Below are 16,083 nucleotides of genomic sequence, written 5' to 3' on the forward strand. Positions count from 1 at the left end.
AGTCCAGTCCCCTCAGACATCCAAGTCCCTCAGACAGTCCAGTCCCCTCAGACAGTCCAGTCCTTCAGACAGTCCAGTCCCTTAGTCCAGTCCCCTCAGACAGTCCAGTCCCCCCAGACAGTCCAGTCCCCTCATGCCGTCCAGTCCCTCAGACAGTCCAGTCCCCTCAGACAGTCCAGTCCCTCAGACAGTCCAGTCCCTCAGACAGTCCAGTCCCTCAGATAGTCCAGTCCCTCAGACAATCCAGTCCCTCAGATAGTCCAGTCCCCCCAGACCGTCCAGTCCCTCAGACAGTCCAGTCCCTCAGACAGTCCAGTCCCTCAGACAGCCCAGTCCCCCCAGACAGCCCAGTCCCCTCAGACAGTCCAGTCCCCTCAGACAGTCCAGTCCACTCAGACAGTCCAGTCCCTCAGACAGTCCAGTCCCCTCAGACAGTCCAGTCCCTCAGACAGTCCAGTCCCTCAGATAGTCCAGTCCCTCAGACAGTCCAGTCCCTCAGACAGCCCAGTCCCCCCAGACAGCCCAGTCCCCTCAGACAGTCCAGTCCCTCAGACAGTCCAGTCCCCTCAGACAGTCCAGTCCCTCAGACAGTCCAGTCCTTCAGACAGTCCAGTCCCTCAGTCCAGTCCCCTCAGACATCCAAGTCCCTCAGACAGTCCAGTCCCCTCAGACAGTCCAGTCCCTCAGACAGTCCAGTCCTTCAGACAGTCCAGTCCCTCAGTCCAGTCCCCCCAGACAGCCCAGTCCCCTCAGACAGTCCAGTCCCTCAGTCCAGTCCCCCCAGACAGCCCAGTCCCCTCAGACAGTCCAGTCCCTCAGACAGTCCAGTCCCCTCAGACAGTCCAGTCCCTCAGACAGTCCAGTCCTTCAGTCTAGTCCCTCAGTCCAGTCCCCTCAGACAGTCCAGTCCCCCCAGACCGTCCAGTCCCTCAGACAGTCCAGTCCCCCCAGACAGCCCAGTGCCCCCAGACAGCCCAGTCCCCTCAGACAGTCCAGTCCCTCAGACAGTCCAGTCCCTCAGACAGTCCAGTCCTTCAGACAGTCCAGTCCCTCAGTCCAGTCCCCTCAGACATCCAAGTCCCTCAGACAGTCCAGTCCCCTCAGACAGTCCAGTCCCTCAGACAGTCCAGTCCCTCAGACAGTCCAGTCCTTCAGACAGTCCAGTCCCTCAGTCCAGTCCCCTCAGACATCCAAGTCCCTCAGACAGTCCAGTCCCCTCAGACAGTCCAGTCCCTCAGACAGTCCAGTCCTTCAGACAGTCCAGTCCCTCAGTCCAGTCCCCCCAGACAGCCCAGTCCCCTCAGACAGTCCAGTCCCTCAGACAGTCCAGTCCCCTCAGACAGTCCAGTCCCTCAGACAGTCCAGTCCTTCAGTCTAGTCCCTCAGTCCAGTCCCCTCAGACAGTCCAGTCCCCCCAGACCGTCCAGTCCCTCAGACAGTCCAGTCCCCCCAGACAGCCCAGTGCCCCCAGACAGCCCAGTCCCCTCAGACAGTCCAGTCCCTCAGACAGTCCAGTCCCTCAGACAGTCCAGTCCCTCAGTCCAGTCCCCTCAGACATCCAAGTCCCTCAGACAGTCCAGTCCCCTCAGACAGTCCAGTCCCTCAGACAGTCCAGTCCTTCAGACAGTCCAGTCCCTCAGTCCAGTCCCCTCAGACATCCAAGTCCCTCAGACAGTCCAGTCCCCTCAGACAGTCCAGTCCCTCAGACAGTCCAGTCCTTCAGACAGTCCAGTCCCTCAGTCCAGTCCCCCCAGACAGCCCAGTCCCCTCAGACAGTCCAGTCCCTCAGACAGTCCAGTCCCCTCAGACAGTCCAGTCCTCAGACAGTCCAGTCCTTCAGTCTAGTCCCTCAGTCCAGTCCCCTCAGACAGTCCAGTCCCCCCAGACCGTCCAGTCCCTCAGACAGTCCAGTCCCCCCAGACAGCCCAGTGCCCCCAGACAGCCCAGTCCCTCAGACAGTCCAGTCCTTCAGACAGTCCAGTCCCTCAGTCCAGTCCCCTCAGACATCCAAGTCCCTCAGACAGTCCAGTCCCCTCAGACAGTCCAGTCCCTCAGACAGTCCAGTCCTTCAGACAGTCCAGTCCCTCAGTCCAGTCCCCTCAGACATCCAAGTCCCTCAGACAGTCCAGTCCCCTCAGACAGTCCAGTCCCTCAGACAGTCCAGTCCTTCAGACAGTCCAGTCCCTCAGTCCAGTCCCCCCAGACAGCCCAGTCCCCTCAGACAGTCCAGTCCCTCAGACAGTCCAGTCCCCTCAGACAGTCCAGTCCTCAGACAGTCCAGTCCTTCAGTCTAGTCCCTCAGTCCAGTCCCCTCAGACAGTCCAGTCCCCCCAGACCGTCCAGTCCCTCAGACAGTCCAGTCCCCCCAGACAGCCCAGTGCCCCCAGACAGCCCAGTCCCTCAGACAGTCCAGTCCTTCAGACAGTCCAGTCCCTCAGTCCAGTCCCCTCAGACATCCAAGTCCCTCAGACATCCAAGTCCCTCAGACAGTCCAGTCCCCTCAGACAGTCCAGTCCCTCAGACAGTCCAGTCCTTCAGACAGTCCAGTCCCCTCAGACAGTCCAGTCCCCCCAGACCGTCCAGTCCCTCAGACAGTCCAGTCCCCCCAGACAGCCCAGTCCCCCCAGACAGCCCAGTCCCCTCAGACAGTCCAGTCCCTCAGACAGTCCAGTCCCTCAGACAGTCCAGTCCTTCAGACAGTCCAGTCCCTCAGTCCAGTCCCCTCAGTCATCCAAGTCCCTCAGACAGTCCAGTCCCCTCAGACAACACAGTCCCCCCTAGATAACCCAGTCCCTGCCGTGGGTGTGCATCTGCCTTTCCAGTCCCCCCACAGCTCAGTCCCCTCAGACAGTACAGGCCCCGCTGTGGGTGTGCATCTACCTTTCCATGCATCAACAGACGGATGGTAAGGGTGACATTGAGTCCACCTTCTGAGACCTTCGACTCCATCTTTCTCCCAAAATGCAGCTGAGGGTGGTGGTTTAAGGTGCCGAGGGTACTGTGAGGAAGGACGGATGGAACCCAGATGGCGTCTCCTGGAACGAGAAAGCACAGCTGTGAGCCCCAGGGGACGTCCATGGCTTCGGGGGATGTCCGTGAGCACTGGGGATGTCCGTGAGCACTGGGGAGGTCCGTGAGCACTGGGGAGGTCCGTGAGCACTGGGGATGTCTGTGAGCACTGGGGATGTCTGTGAGCACTGGGGATGTCCGTGAGCACTGGGGAGGTCCGTGAGCACTGGGGATGTCCGTGAGCACTGGGGATGTCCGTGAGCACTGGGGATGTCCGTGAGCACTGGGGATGTCCGTGAGCACTGGGGATGTCCGTGAGCACTGGGGAGGTCCGTGAGCACTGGGAGATGTTCGTGGCCACTGGGAGATGTTCGTGGCCACTGAGGATGTCCGTGACCACTGGGAGATGTTCGTGGCAATGGCGGGGGACGCCTGTGGCCACTGAGGAACATCCATGGCCACTGGATGTCTGTGGTCCTGAAAGTCCCTTCTGGCCTGCGGTGGAGAGGACACACTGCTGTCACTGCCACAGACGGAAGGTGTCACCTGGGGAACACCCACTGTGCAGGGGCGGGGGAGGAGAGAGTAGGGGTAAGCCCACAGGGCTGGGTCCCAGCCTCCCACGGTTCTGAGGCTGATCAGCCACATGACTTGGGGCAGGGCAGGCAAGCCCTCTGACCTGCGTGTCCTCCTCTATACGGAGGGCCAAGGGGCACCAGAGCCCGCTCCCTCGGCCTGGAAGCCTGGCTTTTCTCTTGGTGCCAGTGCTCCCCTTTTTCTGTCACAGGGCTTCAGTTTCCTGTGGAACTGGCTTTGTCCTCACCAGCCAGGAAGATCCCACTTGTGTCTCTTGTGCTAACATCAACAGTCCTTGGAAGCTTTCTTCCCCTAGTCTAGACTCGCTACTGGACTGTTAAAACTCTACCCCAATCAAAGTCCCAGTGCCATCTGTGTCCTTTGCGTGTTGTCATTAAAGACAAAAACAGAGGTGGACCTGTTGCAACAATGAGAAGTACAAAATGTCATGTCAAAACCAGCTTTACAATGTCGATGTGGGGGGGGGGGGGGAAGGTTTGGGTGGGGGGAGGGGGGAGGCTGGGAAGGGAGGTGAAGGGTAAACAAAGGAGGAGGCTGCAATGCTGGGTAAGAAATGTATGCATTATCCTGCCCATGTAATTGTAACCCCTCTGTACAGTATGTTCTCAAATAAAATAAAATAAAATTAAAAAAAAAAAAGACAAAAACAGGTTACAGGCAGTGACAGGGAAGTGCTCACGGAAGAGTGACAGGATGATGGCTCCCCTCTCTGGTGAGTGACGGTACTGCTGGACCCCAGCGCTGAGTGAGTGACCGGTACTGCTGGACCCCAGCGCTGAGTGAGTGTACTGCTGGACCCCAGCGCTGAGTGACTGTACTGCTGGACCCCAGCGCTGAGCGACCGGTACTGCTGTACCCCAGCGCTGAGTGAGTGTACTGCTGGACCCCAGCGCTGAGTGACGGTACTGCTGGACCCCAGCGCTGAGTGACGGTACTGCTGGACCCCAGCGCTGAGTGAGTGTACTGCTGGACCCCAGCGCTGAGTGAGTGTACTGCTGGACCCCAGCGCTGAGTGACTGTACTGCTGGACCCCAGCGCTGAGTGAGTGTACTGCTGTACCCCAGCGCTGAGTGAGTGTACTGCTGGACCCCAGCGCTGAGTGACGGTACTGCTGGACCCCAGCGCTGAGTGACTGTACTGCTGGACCCCAGCGCTGAGTGACTGTACTGCTGGACCCCAGCGCTGAGTGAGTGTACTGCTGGACCCCAGCGCTGAGTGAGTGTACTGCTGGACCCCAGCGCTGAGTGAGTGACCGGTACTGCTGGACCCCAGCGCTGAGTGAGTGACCGGTACTGCTGGACCCCAGCGCTGAGTGAGTGTACTGCTGGACCCCAGCGCTGAGTGAGTGTACTGCTGGACCCCAGCGCTGAGTGAGTGTACTGCTGGACCCCAGCGCTGAGTGACGGTACTGCTGGACCCCAGCGCTGAGTGACCGGTACTGCTGGACCCCAGCGCTGAGTGACGGTACTGCTGGACCCCAGCGCTGAGTGAGTGTACTGCTGGACCCCAGTGCTGAGTGACCGGTACTGCTGGACCCCAGCGCTGAGTGACTGGTACTGCTGGACCCCAGCGCTGAGTGACCGGTACTGCTGGACCCCAGCGCTGAGTGACCGGTACTGCTGGACCCCAGCACTGAGATTCCCATGGACACCAACTGTGCCCTCTCAGGGAACAGCTTGTAGGAGTGAGGATAGCTCAACCAGAACGGTGCCAACCCACTGTCTGGCCATACCCCAGTTCAGGCTGCAGGAAGGGTGGAGAGGATGGGCAGAGAAGACCAGGGAGAGTGGGCAGAGGAGGAAGTGGCACTTACAAGGCATCTAGACGCAGAGGGCGAGAGGTGCTCACGCCTGGGAGATGTCCCAGGGCTGCCAGACTTGGGAGAAGACGGGGAGACCCTGGTCCAGGAGTCTGGGGGCAGTGTGGGCTTGGTAGCTCTCTGGAAGGTGAGAGGCCTGAGCGGCCAGTGTGTGGTGCTGGTTTGGGGCTGCAAGCTTCCACAGCAGGAAAGAGGGGAAACTGGACGGGGCAGAGGATGGGGCATGAGCGTGGAAGAGACGCTGGGCCCTGGAGCCCAGCTGGTCAGGTTCCAGGGGTAGCGGGCTGCGTGGGGAGAGAGCCACTGGTGTAGGGTGGGGCAGATGTCTGGCCCCGGATGGGGTTCCTAGAGACCCATGGGGCGAAGAAGCTGACATGCCTTGCATGCTCATCTAGGAGCATACCTGCGAGATGAGTAGGGTCACTGGGAAGATGGAGGGAAGAAGTATAGTGTTCTGGGACGAGCCGAGGATTCCCCTGAAAGTTCCTCCTACACAGTCCCACAGTTAGACTTGCCTGTGGGCAAGCATTACGCACACACTCAGGAACGGTCCTGTGATGTGACATCACCCATCCACACACACCCTCGGTTTAGCCTGGATAGAGGGTCACTCAAGCTACAACACACCAGGAAGGACGATGGGTTAAAAGTTGGGACAACTTCTTTTTCTTCAACAAAATATCTCTGCTAAAAATACACAAAAAGGGAAAATGCAAAATCAAGCACAGAGCAGCATATCCCGGTTGCTGTGAGGGGTGTGTGGGGAGGCCTCTGGAGGCCTCGGGACCACCACACATTGACAAAACGCAATGGCTTCACAGATGCTTCATCAGCAGACTACACTGTTAGTGTCGAGCATCACTCACAATGAGCAAAACTTTCACACAGCACCTAATAAGGATTCTACACAGCACAGAGTTTTAACACCCAATCTTGCCATTAATGCTCTGTGTCTTTTTGGTACAATACCAGCAACATCTGTCTACTGACATTTAAAATAAGAAACTCACTGGCTGCGGGTTTTTTGTTTTTAACTTTTAGTATTTAGTTGAACAAGGTTAACTTTAGTATAGTAAGGTCCAAGTGGAGCAACAGAAAAGAAGAAGAGCCATTTCCTGCTGCCCTGGAAGGAAACAGTTCACGACTCTTCACTGGTTCTATTTTACGTGCTAACCAGCTCCATGTGGCTGTGGCCTGCCCTGTGGAAAAGCATAGGCAGGGACTAGAAAGTTCTGCCGGCAGCACTAGGCTGAGCCTCCAGAGGGTGTCAGGGAGAAGGGTCTTGGAAGGAGAATGGGGTCTGGCCCATGAGATTGATGTGGCATCAAATATGGGTCTGCACAGATAATTCTGGAAAAGCTCTTCTCACTGCTCTGCTAAGACTGGTTTGTCGCCCCATGAACAGCCACACTGTGGCCAGTCTGGCGCTGGGTGCCTCCTTTATAATTAAAGGCCTCGCCATGCCAGGAGGACAGCAGGGCCCTGTGGCTGTTTGTTACATAAATGTTTCCAGCCCAGGGAGGAGAAAGTGGGTCAGCGCCTGCCCCGGTGCTTCCGGCTCTGTGCTGTCAGTAGCAATCAGTAGCACAGGCCAGTGCCTTTCAGCATCAGAGGGAGAAGGGGGAAGCACACAGCTCTGGGCGTCTGGGTGTGTGTGGCTCTCCTGTGGCGCTGGCCTGGGTGCTGGGGACTAAGGATGTGGTCTTGAAGAACCCACCTTTCTCCAGCTGCAGCTCAAGAGCCACAGTCCCCTTAGCTGTGGGGTGAGCAAGCTCCCAGTTTGTCCTCTGCTGTCCTTGGCAGGCATGGTGACCCCCAGAACCCCAGGCCTTGTCTCAGACCACAGGGACACGTCTCCCACAGCTGTGCGGCTACCAGAGCAGACAGACTAAAGTGCTTGTCAAAAGGGGCTCTGTGGGCAGCAGGACACTCCTGCCTTCCGAGGCTGTCCATCGCGGTCTGGGTAGTGTCTGCCACCCAGCTGCTCAGGTCCTTCACACCACACCGTCTACCAACAAGCCTTACACTAGCCTGTGATGTGGAAGCAAATCTGGGCCTCTTCATAGCCTGCTCCCACGGGCAGCGGGAGGCAGCATGCGCTCCAGCCAGCAATACCACCCTGCCTTCCATCAGGACCCCCTGCTCTCCCAGAGTCTGCCCTAAGGCCACGCCGCTGGCTCAGCTCCTGGGTTCCCGAGGAGGCGCGTCCCCAAGCCGCAGGCCTTCTTCCCGGGCCTTGCCGCAGGTCTCTACGCTGCTATCCCTCTTCCCACAGCACAGGCTGGGGGCTCTGTCTCTCATCACCCAGATCTGCCACCATTGGCATGCACAGCAGTCCTGGAGCACAGCCCCAGGCTAGAGATATTCACCAACAAGCAGAGCAACAGTTATACCAGGAACTATAGGCTAAGGGGAGAAGGCGGGGAGGGGGCGTGGTGAAGGGTGGCCGGACAGAGTGGGGCAGGCATGGGGAAGGGTCTAAGAGTGCTCCTCAGAGCAGGCTAGCTGGTCTCCCACGGCCTGAGGCGGCCCCCAGGTGCTGGACAGGCCTGGAGTCGCAGGAACCCTTCCTTGTTGGCTGCTAGTCTGGGGTGTCAACCCCACAGAAACAGCCCCAGCTCAAGAACTCATCCAAGTCCCTGCCGGGCCCAGGGCCCTCCTGCCTCAGGACCCTTCCAGGGGACAGTGCGTCATCAGTGAAAGTGATCAGGAATGGCATGCCAATCACCCTAGAAACAGCGATACCCTCCAATTGAGAAATTTCATTTATATTAATCTCTCCCCAAAAAGGAAAATACAAAAGCACAGAGATGCAGACAAGTTTGTGCACAGCTCCTCTCCCCTGAACTCCCCCCCAGACTCCTGGACCCCACTTTAAGATGAGGAGAGGCTAGGTGACTCAGGGGCTGCAGCTGAGCGCACAGAGCTGGGATTTGAATTCACACTTGAGTAGGGGGCCGTGTGCTCTGGGGAAGAAGCTGAGCCGGGTTTCCAGATTTCTCCTAACAGCAGCACAGACTGTTTGGAGGAGGAAGACCAGCAGGGAGCAGGGGCCCCAGACATAAGGGGTGGGTGATTGCCCTTGGCTTCCTGGTTGCCTGTGACTCTCAGACTTGGAGGCACAGAAGGTGGCAATCTGGAGATTCTGACAGATGAGGACAGGCTAGCTCCCCTGGAGAAGCAGCAGCTCCACCAAAGAGCAGGAAGGGGCAGGGGTGCAGCTCCTGTTTTGGCTCCGGGAGCCTCCTGTCCTCATCAGGTGCACAGGACCCCTCCCCCCCCAAATCTGTGTCAACATGTCCTGGCTTGTGGTGTCAGTGTAGCCATGGAAGACAGAACTGCCCAGGTCAACGTTTGGAGCTTCCCCACTCCTGAGGAAAGGCACAGAGGGCTGGACCTGCAGGTCCACCCCGGGAACCTCTGTTCCCAGCTGGAGTTCTGTCAGAAGCCTGCCAAAACTCAGGCCTCAGTAAGATCCAGAGTCATTATATAATGCGCCTAATATCCAGGTTTCAATAGGAAGATCCTAATGTGAATGAGGCAACACATACAACCCTAAGATGAAAGAGCTGTGAGCATTAGCTGGCAGCTACGTAAAACAGCCACCATGAAAGCGCTTTCAAGAACAGGTAAGAACCCTTTACACAAATGAAAAAGTTCCTGATCCTCCTAGAAGCTATGGACCTGTGTCCCACACCTCGTCCCCTAGCCTGCTGGAGGGTCCCACGGAGGAGACAGGACAGATCTGGGCCGTGGGACGCTGTGGAGGTCCGGCTGGTCCAGCCTCTGAAGCCTGGGCATGTCACCACAGCATGCCTGTGCTCTGTGCCACCTCCCCAGAGGGCCGCCCTCTCCACCCAAGGGTCAACCTGCCGCACGCCGCCACCGACTCCCCCCGGAGGGCAGAGGGACACACTCAGAAAGACAGTGGGTTTAAAATGCAGTTATGAGCATAATCGGTTACACAGATGCACACATTTGTTACATTCACACATTTACAATGTTCCCAGCCTTCTAATGCCCTCTCTCCCTCATCTTCCCTTCCCCACTTTTCTCAGGCAATGGATGGTCATAACAGCAGTAAAAAGGATAAGGAAAAGTTACGAGAACAGAACTGGACCCAAACCTAAAATAAAAACAAGCAACAAAGGCTGGGCATGATCTTTCTCGTTCTATAAATACAGGACTCTTCTTTCTTTTGTTTGAGCTGCTCCAGTGGTTTCCTTTCTTCTGCTTGCTTGGCTTTGCTTTTTCTTTACTTCCTCAGAAGGAAGGTAAGACAACGGTTTTGACTCTTCCCACCCTTCTCTTCCCCCCCTCCCTCTAGGCAGTACCTTTGCAAGGCCGGTGTTCTACCACTAAGCCGCATGTCCAACCCTTTTGCCCTGGTTACTTTATTTTGGCCTGGAATCTCAATAACATGCAGCAGTTTGAAAAAATAAAAAGGACATGCTTTTCTTGAGTCTGAGATAGGAAGTTAAAAGAATAAGAGAATAAGAAAGGATAAAAATAGTAATGTGTGGGCTGGGAAGGTGGCTCAGTGGTAGAGCGCTTGCCTTGCATGCAGGAGGCCCTGGGTTCAATTCCTCAGCACCACATAAACAGAAAAAGCCGGAAGTGGTGCTGTGGCTCAAGTGGTAGAGCGCTAGCCTTGAGTTGAAGAGCTGAGGGACAGCGCCCAGGCCCAGAGTTCAGGCCCCACGACTGGACTCCCTCCCCCCAAAATAGTAATGTGTAATATACAGCCTTTATTTTAATTTTCTGGCATCATATCAGGTACTAGCTTGGTAAGAACAGATGCTACTTTTGACTTTGGTCAAAGGCCAGGAGTGGTTGCTGTGGTTGTTTTTGCCCAGACTTTGCTACTCCTATTTAGGCTTTTCGAGGTAGCTGGGTGACAGGTGTCACCCCCTCTGCCCCCCCCCCCCCCGCAGCTTCGTTCTTTTGAGATGGGGTCTTGTGAACTTAGGGACTGGCCGGCTTCAAGCTGAGATACTCTGATCGCAACTTCTCAAGGCACTAGGATTACAGGCAGAAGCCCATGAGACCTGGCTTTCCTCTTTCCCTCCTTTGTAAATGGAAACTTTCAAGTTTCTCTAGGGGCTTTAATTTACTTTTATCTCATAAATTTTAATAAATTTCCTCATTTTTCTTTGTCCAAAGTATCTTCTAACTTCCTTTGATATTCTTTGACCAGTGTATTATTTAGCGGTATGTTTTGATTTTTAAGTATTCAGATACTATCTAGTAATATTTGCTTACTGATTTACTCTGCCCAGAAAATAGTTTGTATGATTTCAGCTACTTAAATGTTACACGTAAAAAGGTTACTCACTCCCACAGGATGCGGTCGAGCTGGTGCCGCGAGGTGTGCACTGCGCTGTGTGTGTTACTTCGTGGGTCCCGGCTTGCCTCCATGTCCCCACTGGTCCTCTCCTCAGTCTGGGTCACTGGCATCACTCTATATTAGGACATGCCCATCACACTCATTCTGCCACCAAGTCTGCACAATACATGGTTTAACTTTGGTTTTTAGAGTTCCAGTTTAAACTCTCCACTTTGCTTTTTACATCTGGCCCTTCCTGGTGGACCTTCTGTCTTTCCATTCTTTTCAAAACTGTGAGTTCTGGTTCCTAGCTATGGTCATGGGTGGCTGCTCAGTCACCCTAACATAGAGCCTTCCGGGCTGCTGAGGTCTGGGTCACCCTGGCATAGAGCGTTCCGGGCTGCTGAGTTCTGGGTCACCCTGGCATAGAGCCTTCCAGGCTGTTCTGAAGTCTCAGTCACCCTGGCTTAGAGCCTTCCAGGCTGCTGAGGTCTGGGTCATCTTGGTGTAGAACCTTTTAGGCTGCTGAGGTCTGGGTCACCCTGGCATAGAGCCTTCTAAGTTGCTGAGTTCTGGGTCACCCTGGCATAGAGCCCTCTAAGTTGCTGAGTTCTGGGTCACCCTGGCATAGAGCCTTCCAGGCTGCTGAGGTCTGGGTCACCCTGGCATAGAGCCTTCTAAGTTGCTGAGGTCTGGGTCACCCTGGCATAGAGCCTTCCGGGCTGCTGAGTTCTGGGTCACCCTGGCATAGAGCCTTCCAGGCTGCTGAGGTCTGGGTCATCCTGGCATAGAGCCTTCCAGGCTGCTGAGGTCTGGGTCACCCTGGCACAGACCTTCCAGGCTGCTGAGGTCTGGGTCACCCTGGCATAGAACCTTCCAGGCTGCTGAGGTCTGGGTCATCCTGGCATAGAGCCTTCTGGGCTGCTGAGTTCTGGGTTACCCTGACATAGAGCGTTCCGGGCTGCTGAGTTCTGGGTCACCCTGGTGTAGAACCTTTTAGGCTGTTGAGTTCTGGGTCACCCTGGCATAGAGCCTTCTAAGTTGCTGAGTTCTGGGTCACCCTGGCATAGAGCCTTCTAAGTTGCTGATGTCTGGGTCACCCTGGCATAGAGCCTTCTGGGCTGCTGAGGTCTGGGTCACCCTGGCATAGAGCCTTCCAGGCTGTTCAAGTCTCGGTCACCCTGGCATAGAGCCTTCCAGGCTGCTGAATTCTGAGTCACCCTGGCATAGAGCCTTCTAAGTTGCTGAGTTCTGGGTCACCCTGGCATAGAGCCCTCTAAGTTGCTGAGGTCTGGGTCACCCTGGCATAGAGCCTTCTGGGCTGCTGAGGTCTGGGTCACCCTGGTATAGAGCCTTCCGGGCTGCTGAGTTCTGGGTCACCCTGGCATAGAGCCTTCTGGGCTGCTGAGTTCTGGGTCACCCTGGCATAGAGCCTTCTGGGCTGCTGAGTTCTGGGTCACCCTGGCATAGAGCCTTCCAGGCTGCTGAGGTCTGGGTCACCCTGGCATAGAGCCTTCCAGGCTGCTGAGGTCTGGGTCATCCTGGCATAGAGCCTTCCAGGCTGCTGAGGTCTGGGTCACCCTAGCATAGAGCCTTCTAAGTTGCTGAGGTCTGGGTCACCCTGGCATAGAGCCTTCCAGGCTGCTGAGGTCTGGGTCACCCTGGCATAGAGCCTTCCAGGCTGCTGAGGTCTGGGTCACCCTGGCATAGAGCCTTCTAAGTTGCTGAGTTCTGGGTCACCCTGGCATAGAGCCCTCTAAGTTGCTGAGTTCTGGGTCACCCTGGCATAGAGCCTTCCAGGCTGCTGAGGTCTGGGTCACCCTGGCATAGAGCCTTCCAGGCTGCTGAGGTCTGGGTCACCCTGGCATAGAGCCTTCCAGGCTGCTGAGGTCTGGGTCATCCTGGCATAGAGCCTTCCAGGCTGCTGAGGTCTGGGTCACCCTGGCATAGAGCCTTCTAAGTTGCTGAGTTCTGGGTCACCCTGGCATAGAGCCTTCTAAGTTGCTGAGTTCTGGGTCACCCTGGCATAGAGCCTTCCAGGCTGCTGAGTTCTGGGTCACCCTGGCATAGAGCCTTCCGGGCTGCTGAGTTCTGGGTCACCCTGGCATAGAGCCTTCTGGGCTGCTGAGTTCTGGGTCACCCTGGCATAGAGCCTTCCGGGCTGCTGAAGTCTGGGTCATCCTGGCATAGAGCCCTCTAAGTTGCTGAGTTCTGGGTCACCCTGGCATAGAGCCTTCTAAGTTGCTGAGTTCTGGGTCACCCTGGCATAGAGCCTTCCAGGCTGCTGAGTTCTGGGTCACCCTGGCATAGAGCCTTCCAGGCTGCTTAGTTCTGGGTCACCTTGGCATAGAGCCTTCTGGGCTGCTGAGTTCTGGGTCACCCTGGCATAGAGCCTTCCGGGCTGCTGAAGTCTGGGTCATCCTGGCATAGAGCCTTCTAAGTTGCTGAGGTCTGGGTCATCCTGGCATTGAGCCTTCTAAGTTGCTGAGGTCCCAGTCATCTTTCCCTTCAAGAGGCTGAGCGTCTCAGTTCTTCATGTCAAGTATGACACGAGTGCCCCCTGGGCACCCTGGACATTGCCATAGGCCCTCAACATTGACTCACTCTTAAGCAGAAGTTCTAGCTGGTCGGTCCCACCGCCTCCCACAGACTGTGGACCCGCTGTTGGTGCAGCTCTGAGAGCCCTGTGCACCTCCTCCTTGTGCAGCCCAGAGTCCTCTTGTCAAAAGCTTAGCTGTGCTGCTCACAGTCAGACCCACACCTCCGGCGCTCCGTGCCCAGCAGTCACAACGACATGACAGGGTCGCTCTCTCAGCTCCCGCCCTTGTGAGGGCCCTCACGCGCCCCTCACCCATGACATCGGCATCTTCTTCTCGCCCTTCTGGTGGGAAGCTGGGACCTTACCCTCCTGTCTCCTTCAGGCCAGTGGTGAGATGGCAAAGACAGGAAGAAGGGACAGGGTGGCCCTGCGTCCCGAAGCCCTGCTCCCCTCTCCACACGGGTAGACCAGTTACATACCACAGCCTTTAGAGCCTCACCCAGTCCTACAGGTTGGGCTGGGGAGAATGCAAAACAACAACAAAAACAAAAACAGGAAGAGAACGCCACTCCGTCCTGCAGGGAGCCCTGGCCGTGGCTCAGATGGAAAGCTGCTTCCTGCCTGCGTTCGGCACGTACCTCCAAGCTTGGATGGAGAGTGGAGGGCTGGTTCCCTGACTTTCATGCCCTTTGGTCTAGAAGGCCCCGTGGCGGTTCCTACACAAATCTGTGCACACATGGTATGCCACGACAAGAGGCGCACTCCCTTTTGACCAGACACGACACTTGCTCAGCTTTTCTATCACTGAGTTGACAATGTCTGTTTACAACCAATACCACGATGACAACATTCTGATAAAGCAACTAATCAGTCTTTTAAAAAGAGTATTCAAATTGACAGCCGCTAGAAAAGCAATTGCTGTAATCCTGAGTACCGCAAGGCGCCGTGTGGCAGCTCAAGTCCAGCACCCACGGCACACGCGTCTGTGCGTGCACATTCGCTGTCCTAATCGACAGGCACGCTCACTGCCATTACACATGGAGTGGAGAAGCCCTCCTCCAGGCCGGACCTCAGACAGGCAAATTATTCACTATTCCCATGCTGGTCAGAACCAAAACAAAAGCAACTGAGGTCGGCTCATACGACTTGCCGGGTGTGTGCAGAACCTTGTGGCCGCCATCCTGCCCGCTGCTGCAGCCGCCTCCTGAGTCCCCAGCATGGGACTCTCGCCTGGAGAGGGCCAGAAAGCACTGCCGTGACACCATCTGCCTCCAGTGGCTGTGGGGAGAGCCCAGCGGTGCCAGCCTGCCCCGGTTAGCTGCGCGCCGTCCAGGGCTGCGCCGGGGGCCTCAGCTGTCTGGAAGGGACGTGGGATGGAGCGGGGCAAGCACAGACTTGATTTATCGTGTTTAACAGCTCAGTGCCCACATCAGGCTACATGGGGCCATGGCAGCAAACCCGACAGAGCTGATTAGCTGCTTCGTCTTCCTTGAGAGACACACAATGCATCTATATCCTTGAGGCCATCCGGGCTCGGGGAGATTTCTGCAACTCAATGCTCTTGCCAGCTAGAGTTAGCCTTAGAAAGACACCCAGGGCTCAGACTGCCCAGACTCCAGTGAGCATTCTAAATAGCCCGCTCACTTGTCACTCAAGTGCCGAGACAAAAAGTGACAGGCTAGGCCCGCGACCTCATCGCTCCTCTCCTCTCTGGGGTCAGCACACCGGCTTCATGTGGCACCCGCGGAGCCACTCTCTCTCTGGTGACGTGCCAGGCTTCACACCCCCGGCCCCCCCCGCCATGGCCCCGATGTTTCTTGGTTCTACCTTTGGGAGAAAGTGCCTAGTGCAACCTATGTCAGCACATGCCTATTATAAACATCACTTTTCATGTGGCGACAGGGCAGGCTTCCCTGAGAGTTGAGTCCTGCCTCTGACACCACCCAGCTGGAGCTGTGTGCCACCCAAGTCTTGACGCAGCCCTGCCAGTGCCTGGGATGTGTGTCTGCATGCACATCTTCTGCACAGGCCTCCGGCCAGCACCGAGCCTTCCACAGGCTCCCAAGGAAGGTCATCGGGACAGTCTTCATTCCACTCATCCTCCCGCAGCCGTAGTAGACACCAGGCTTGCAGGGTGGTAGGAATGGAGATCATTCCTAGGTGCTAGCAATTTGGTGGGGGAAATCAGACTGCTCCGGGAGAGCTGACAGTGCACAGTTGAAAATCAACGTGAGGCCACCCACCCAGCCCCTCAAACATATGCTCTACACAGGCAGGAGATCCAGGAGTGACAGGTGGAATTCTCGTGGCTTGGGGTGTCTGAGAGTAAAGAGGAGGCTGGGAAGAGCCAGCCCTTCAAGTGCCAACCTGGCCTAGAAGCAGCATTTGGTATACTCATCACTCTGCCCTCACTCTGGATGGGGAGGGACCCGTGGACGGGGAGAGAGTAGGCAAGCAGGACCAAGGACAGAGCAGTGACAAGCACAGAGCCTACCGATACCAACAGCCAAAGCCTGTGCGTCCTGATCCCATGGTTCATGGACACCTCGATCCCTGGACCTGAGAGCATGGCGGATGGTGGCAGAGGGCCCTACAGCCAGCCAGGGTATGAGGTAAAGAGGCAAGTCAAGCCGATGCACAAACCTTCCTGGACTGTGGGCCATCAAGGGCCGGATGGGACCAGTCCAGTCTCCTGAGCTGTCCCTGACCTAGTCTAGGGACTAGCGGATGGCAGGTAGGGAAGTGATTGGTTTCCTTCCCCAACAGAAGGCACCAGGTATACCCTAAGCACAC

At 56.5% G+C, this 16,083-nt stretch overlaps 1 protein-coding gene across 4 annotated transcripts in view; it reads right to left on the bottom strand.

The window, feature by feature from the left end:
* Pcbp3 (poly(rC) binding protein 3) overlaps positions 1–16,083 on the bottom strand; it is a 170,698-nt gene that overhangs the window by 35,905 nt on the left and 118,710 nt on the right. For all 4 annotated transcript variants that reach the window (XM_042695321.1, XM_042695320.1, XM_042695319.1 and 1 more), the window contains exon 3: positions 2,881–3,035. In XM_042695321.1, coding sequence (XP_042551255.1) covers positions 2,881–3,035 — 155 coding nt within the window. The remainder of the gene's footprint in view (positions 1–2,880; positions 3,036–16,083) is intronic.

Source organism: Dipodomys spectabilis, unplaced genomic scaffold, assembly GCF_019054845.1.
Source record: "Dipodomys spectabilis isolate Male_0828 unplaced genomic scaffold, ASM1905484v1 ptg000184l, whole genome shotgun sequence".
Lineage (NCBI taxonomy): Eukaryota > Metazoa > Chordata > Mammalia > Rodentia > Heteromyidae > Dipodomys > Dipodomys spectabilis.